Below are 6901 nucleotides of genomic sequence, written 5' to 3' on the forward strand. Positions count from 1 at the left end.
GATGGGTGGGCTTCAGCTGTGGGCTAGGGCTGGGGCTGCATCGGGTTCTTGGTGGGGGTGGGCCTCAGAGTGGGCACTGGCAGCACTGGGAGGGGTCTGTAGTCACCCCAAATTTTGGTGAAGCCCCAGTGCCGCCACCACATGCCTGGCTCAACACCCTGCCTTCCCCAACACACAGGGAAGAGCCAGGTGTGCAGCAGCAGTGCTGGGAGTGGGGCTACAGTGAAATTTTGCAGCCCTCTCTGTAGCCCCTGCCCTGAGTCCATCCCTCAACAAGAAGAGACTGGAATAGCCCCAACCCACAGCTGCAGCCTGCCTGCCCTGCCCCACGCAGATCCAGGGGGCACACGACTTCCCTCCTGGGGTGTGTGCAACAGTGGGAGCTGCCCCCCCCGACAAGCCACAGCTCCATCCCATGCCCCACACCCTGTGCTGCCCCAGCTAAGCAGTGCCTACACCTGCCCCTGCCCCCTCCCTCCCGCACCGCGGGGGTCATTGATCTGCCCCATTCATGCCCCTTCCCTCCCCCCTCCCCTTTCATTGCAACAGATTTACAGCTGCATGCAGCTGGTATCGGAAATCAGATCAGTATTGGCCAATATGCCTCCCCAAAATATCTATTGGTGCACCCTAGTAAATAGCATTCCAGTTGAACAACATATACCCAGCACAGTGTAATGCCAGGCAGAGAGATGAACAAGCTCTAAATCATCAAGCTCATATACCAGAAACAGGAAACTCATGTTGAAGTGGAAGTATTTTGTCCTGTTTCTCCACAGAGCTCATTAATTGGCGTAGAGCACTGCCTTGCTATACAGCTTCTGGTACTTGGGTTAGCTTGTTTAATTCTAGCTAGGTTATCTTTGCCTAGGTTATCTTTGCCTGCCTGCACCATCATCTTATCCTAAAGACAGAGCCACAAAAAATCAGCAAGGAGGAGGACATGCCCACCTTCTGCATCTACTGGTTTTCAGGGACTTGGGCTGGGTGGAATAGAATCTGGTCCTTTCCTTTTATAATGAGGAATTTAAATGAATATGACATCATTAGGTTATTTAGTTTCATCCACAGTAATGTGAAGTTATGGAAAAGATTGTGGGGAAAGTAATGAGATATTTTCTGCGTTACTTTTGGTCATTTATTGCATAACCCAGGACAAGATTTCACTGCAAATGTTGCCAAAATCTTTACATTTACCCCTTCTCCTGTAATAAGCTTCATTCACTCCTCTCTTCAAGCAAACATTTGCTGGTGTCCTAGATGCTTTTAAATTAGTTTTGCTTGGATATATTAGACTAAGTGCATTAAACATCCAGTGAGTTAGCTCTTAGTTTAGCTTGGAAATGCCATGCCAGGAGGTTATAGCCTGATCCAGCACCTATTAAAGACAGTGGAAAGAGTCCCACTGGCTAGACGGGGTGGTAGGAGGGCACCCTTTCTGGCAAGCCTACGACATGAAGTTGAACAGACAAGCTCTTAGGTTCTGTAGGAAAGATATGTGTATATAAACTTCATACACAGAAATGCTTTAGTTCAAGGGTGTCAGATATGCAACCCACGGAGTCCCATCATCTGGGCCCTGGTGTTGCCTCTGGGTTGACCCATACAGTGCACGTGGCACATGCTGGACCAGCACCAAACACAGGGCCCAGGACATGAGCTACACATAGTACCCACTTTGGCTGGCCTAGGACCTGAGGTGCATGTAGTGCCTAGCTTAGTTGGTCCGGTACACATGCTGCCCGTGGCACCCATAACAGCTGATCTGGGACCCATGCTTCACACAGTGCCCACCCCAACCAGTTTGGAACATCTACCACTTGCGATGCCTGCTTCAGCTGGTCTGGGACCCACGTTGCATGCAGTACCCAAGCAGGGCTGGTCTGGGAGCATGTTGTGTATGGTGCCTACTCTGGGACATGCTACATGCGGTGTCTACTCCAATTGATCCAGTGCCTGCACAGCATATAGTGCCTGTTCCAGCTGGTTTGGGACCTATGTTGCACACAGTGCTTGCCCTGGCCAGTTCAGGACCTGTGTATGCACCAGGCCAGCTGTGGCAGGTGTCACTCGTCCCAAATTGGCTGGGATGGGCATGACATGCACTGGATCTGGCATGCATGTGGGGGAGGGGGATCTGTGGGTCCAATCTGGCCCATGGGGCTTATTCCACATCATTCATTTGGCCTGTAGACCAGCTCCACACCACTCTTGTGGCCCATGGGGGGAAAATGAGTTTGGCACCCCTGCTTTAGCTTACTGCATATTATGAATATAGGACTGGAAGGACCATCTTGATTATGGAGTCCAGTGCCTTGCCATAATGGGCAGCCATATAGTAGGCATTAAGCCCAAAAGGGTACGCAAGAACATGCAGTCCACCTTCCCACTTGACACAAAGTACGCTTTACATTTCTAGAACAAACAGGATCTGTTGTACAAAAACCCCAAAGGGCTCAAATGTATGCAAAGAACCTTTAAAAATAAATACAAACAAAAAAAATAAAAAAATGAAATGTCAACATTGGCCATGTTGAGCCTTTGCCACTCCAAAACAAACAGTGAAATGGATTCTGACCTTTCTGCTAAGCAGAAAGAAACAAATTAACCCTCCCCTTTGATCTCACCACGAAATCATCCCCAAATAAGGTATAATGATATATAAATATGCTTATGCAAATAACTTGCTCGGTAAAGGTGCAGTAGTCATTGTTTGTACATTTATTTAAAATTATCCTGGACACAGTGGAGTGTTTTTGTTACACAAGAGCAATGATTTTCAGTGTGGGTGTCATGGCAAACATGATTCACAAGATAAACCTAGTGATTTCAAATAGAAATCCACAGTGTTAAAAACATTCTGGCTTCTTGTGGTCTTTGAGTTTGTTGCAACAGGAGAATTGCTGTATTATTTATCTGAAGTCAAATATAAAGTAAACACTAAGAGCAGACATTTTCCAAGGGGTGTATCAAGTCTAGTGAGAAGTGCCTTGAAATGTTGAGAACTACAGCATTAGAGTTAAAAAGTTATAGTTATTACATGACTTGTACTTTCTCTCTTCTGTAGAAATTCGACACATTAAAAAACAAATGGAAGACTAGTAACAAACAAGTTTTAAAACTTTGTTTCATGTACATGAATGTATACTTCACTTATAATTTCTTCTTCAGAAAATATTATTTTTCCTAGTTTTAATTTAAAATTCTTAAATAGTAATGATATTCATTGTTAGTTGAAGAAAACTATATTTAAAAATATGAACTGTCTTGACATCAGTGCCACAATAAGTCAAATCTCAATCCTTATGGCCAATTCATGCATGACAAGACTACCTTTTCCATAGATTCGTAGACATGGCCTTCAGATTCTCTTTTAAAAGTTCTAGTTGGTATTCATCCATTCACACAAGCATTCAGAACTACAGAATTGTAGTATGTGAAGCTAATTAGAAGAACAATGAGGAAAACATTATTATGATCTTTATCACTTAATTAACATGCTTAGTCTTGGCAAATCCATTCCTGTGATTTACAGTTCAGTGCCTGGATTAAACATGTCAGTGTTTTTTCTTTATTTGTTTTTTCTTCTGGGGAGGGATAGGAAAATCATTCATAGGTGTTTAGTAGTACTCAAATTGTGTATAATTTCAGGGACCTCCAGGTACACCAGGACTGCTTGGTAGCCCAGGGGCAAAGGGAGAGCCTGGAGACATTTACTTTGATACTAGCCTAAAAGGTGAAAAAGGAGCTCCTGGTTTCCCGGGAGCATCAGGATTACCTGGAAGAGAAGGAAGACCAGGAAGAGATGGCACACCAGGTCTCCAGGGTCCTAAAGGGGCCTCGGTATGTATGATATTATATGCTATAGTCCATTAATTTGCTGTTATATATCCTATGAAGTTTTATATTTATTCTTCAACCCAGATTCTCATACTATTACTCACTCCAAGGTACCTTAAGTCAGGAGGAATACCGTTTCTAGGGGACCAACTAGGAGTAAGAGTAGCTGAGTACAGGCCTTACTAAGAATATTTAAGAACTGTTCCAAGTGGTGAATGGACTTTGAGAATTACCTATTTAGCATTATTATTGTGAGAGGTACTGTAATTACACTATTGCTCTTTCCTTAAAATTAGGGTACAATTGGCTTGAAAGGAGAACGTGGTCCCCCTGGTGCAGGTGGATTTCCAGGAATACGTGGTGACAAAGGCCTTCCTGGACCTCCAGGGATTGGACCTGCTGGGCCACCTGGTGACAAAGGGGAACAGGGCTTTCCAGGAAACCCAGGTTTACCAGGCCTTCCAGGTAACACAGTCTGCTAGGGGAAATGGTGGTATATTCTTACTACCTGAATCAGTTAAAGGTGTATAATTGGGAGCAGAGTTAGCACAGACCACCATGGCTTGTTACCTACAGTATATTTTGCTGCGTTAAAGAATTTCCCAGAACAAAACATAGAGGTCCATAGTCACTTGGGTTAACACAATTCACAGGATCTCCCTGTAAACATCTGCAGAGCCACCTCATTGTGCCCTTTCAGTTGCATCCTAAAAACTCTAATTATCACGAACCCTAAAAAAACACGAGGCAGCAGTTATGCAGTTGTACTGAGAGTACTGCAAATCATGCTGACCAGCACTGTGTCTTTGAATTTCCCTGTTCAGATCCATTCATTACCCTCTTTTCTTGAAATCAGTGGTTCACCCCAGAATGTGTAAGGGAATCAGCATCTGTCTTTAAAATGCACTGGATGGAGCATATGAATCTTTCCATCTGGGACTCCACCCATTTCCCACCTGCTTATGTGACAAGATCCAACATCTGAAGCAAATGCACAGTGTTAAAAGAAGAAATCTTACAGATGCTCCCCCAACTCCCTTCCTCTTGAACTCATCCCCTTTTACTTTTGTAGGAGCAAAGGGTGAAGCAGGAAAAGCCATTCCTATGCCTGGCCTGCCAGGCCCAGCTGGTCTCCCAGGACCACCTGGATTCCCTGGATCCCAAGGTATGGTGCACTCTTTAATTTTCTCACTGCTGAGCCTAATGGATGCTTTACCGCAAGGGTGAGCTTTGAATAAGTACTTAATGCACTTTGTCTGTCTTTCTACCTGACAAGGTGATAAAGGGAATCCTGGGATCCCAGGAAGAACTGGGCTTCCAGGTGAAAAAGGTGCTCTTGGACAGCCAGGAATAGGATTCCCTGGGCCTCCTGGTCCCAAAGGTAAGGAGACTACACTGTGAAAAGAACACTGCCTAGAAGCAGATCTCTTTTAAAGCAGGAGCTAACCAGTTGTATTCAGGTGTCTTCACAGAGTGTAAGGAAGATAAACCACAGAACACGATTCCAATTCATTCAGGGCTAGCTTGTCATCCAGGCTGATGTAGCTATAAAGGAAAGTGAGAAGTGATCTCATGCTTCCAAAATCGTAATAAAGTCAGAGACTTCGGAGTTTAAAGCACTTTGTAGAAGAAGATCATCTCCTTGAAAAAATGGCATTAACAAGACTGTAAAGACTTTGATTAATACCCCTGTATATGGCTGTGAGGAGTCATTTAACAAACAGGAGAAGTTCTGAATAAACTTAATGAGATACTTATTGTGTCCAACATACTGTGTTTTTTTCCTGTAGGTTTCCCAGGTCAGCCTGGCCCACCTGGTCAGCCAGGGGCCCCAGGTCATGCTGGCTTGAATGGTTTACCAGGTACACCGGGTTTTCAGGGTCAAAAAGTAAGTGATGGTAATTTGTGGTGTTCTTTTAAACAACTCTTTGTTGTCATCAGTCTGTACAGAGCTATGGCTTGTACTAAGAAAAGGATGTTAAACTAGAATGTCAAGTGTCCAGGTCATCAATATCTGATGCATTACTACATGCACACAAATGAATTGATGTGAGGTATAGTTGACATGGAAAAACGTCCTGAATGTTACTTACAAACTGATATAATAAAAACAGCATATATTAATCAAGGTCTGCCTTAATATTCTAATCTTAATATTCTGTCTCAGCTACTTATTATACTTTGTAACTATACATTTATAAATACCTGATTTTCAAACACCAACTTTTAATCTGTTGTTTTTTGCCTGGCAAGGGTGAACCTGGATTGGGTCTCCCAGGTCTCAAGGGGCTACCAGGCCCACAGGGCCCAGCTGGCTTCCCTGGACCCAAGGGAGATGCAGGACTGCCTGGTTTACGAGGAGAACAAGGGTTTCCAGGTGTACATGGCCAACCAGGACAGCAAGGTAGCTTAAAAAAAAGTTCTAGCTAAATTATAGCAACATTTCTTTTCTGCATCTTGAAATAAGTCTTAATGGTTGAAATTCACTCCTGTGCAATGAAGCATGCTTATTAAATCCTCATGAAAGAGCCCATTTTCCTCCTGTCTGGCTCTTCCCTGCTCACCTGTTGTTGGGACAGCCCTTCCTTTTTTCCCTTCCCATTTGGACCCTCCAGGAGGGGAGCCCTGGGAACCGCTGGGAACCTGGGACTGGAGCAGTGCCTCTGTTATTGCTGATCTCATGCTTACATAGGGCACCCAGTGCATATGTCTACCATTTGCAGCTAGGATTTAAAAATAGTATTGCAAAATAGTTGATTTATGCTTTATATTTCCACATAGGTCAGCCAGGTCTGCCTGGAATACAAGGTATTCCGGGTCTACCAGGTGAACCAGGAATAGGCCCTCAAGGACCCCCTGGACCAGCAGGACATCCAGGACCCCAAGGACCACCAGGTGATACACAGCATTTTTGCACATACATCTGAAAATGAAATTTATGGCTTATATAGTATTAATGTAGTAGGGAACCATGGTGTTGTTTTTATAATGTTTTCCATACTTTTTAAAATGCAAGATTTAGATCTGTATTTATGAAATATAGGCATGAAAGAGGGAGGAG

The 6901-nt window shown here is 44.1% G+C and overlaps 1 protein-coding gene across 1 annotated transcript in view; it reads left to right on the forward strand.

Annotated features, from left to right (window-relative positions):
- The window catches only part of COL4A1 (collagen type IV alpha 1 chain), a 193659-nt gene that overhangs the window by 139025 nt on the left and 47733 nt on the right, over positions 1–6901 (forward strand). Inside the window, exons 25-26 of the mRNA XM_019529666.1 lie at positions 3652–3843; positions 4137–4258. Of these exons, the coding sequence (XP_019385211.1) occupies positions 3652–3843; positions 4137–4258 (314 nt within the window). The remainder of the gene's footprint in view (positions 1–3651; positions 3844–4136; positions 4259–6901) is intronic.

This window comes from Crocodylus porosus, unplaced genomic scaffold (genome assembly GCF_001723895.1).
Source record: "Crocodylus porosus isolate Cpor-Errol unplaced genomic scaffold, CroPor_comp1, whole genome shotgun sequence".
Classification (NCBI taxonomy): domain Eukaryota; kingdom Metazoa; phylum Chordata; order Crocodylia; family Crocodylidae; genus Crocodylus; species Crocodylus porosus.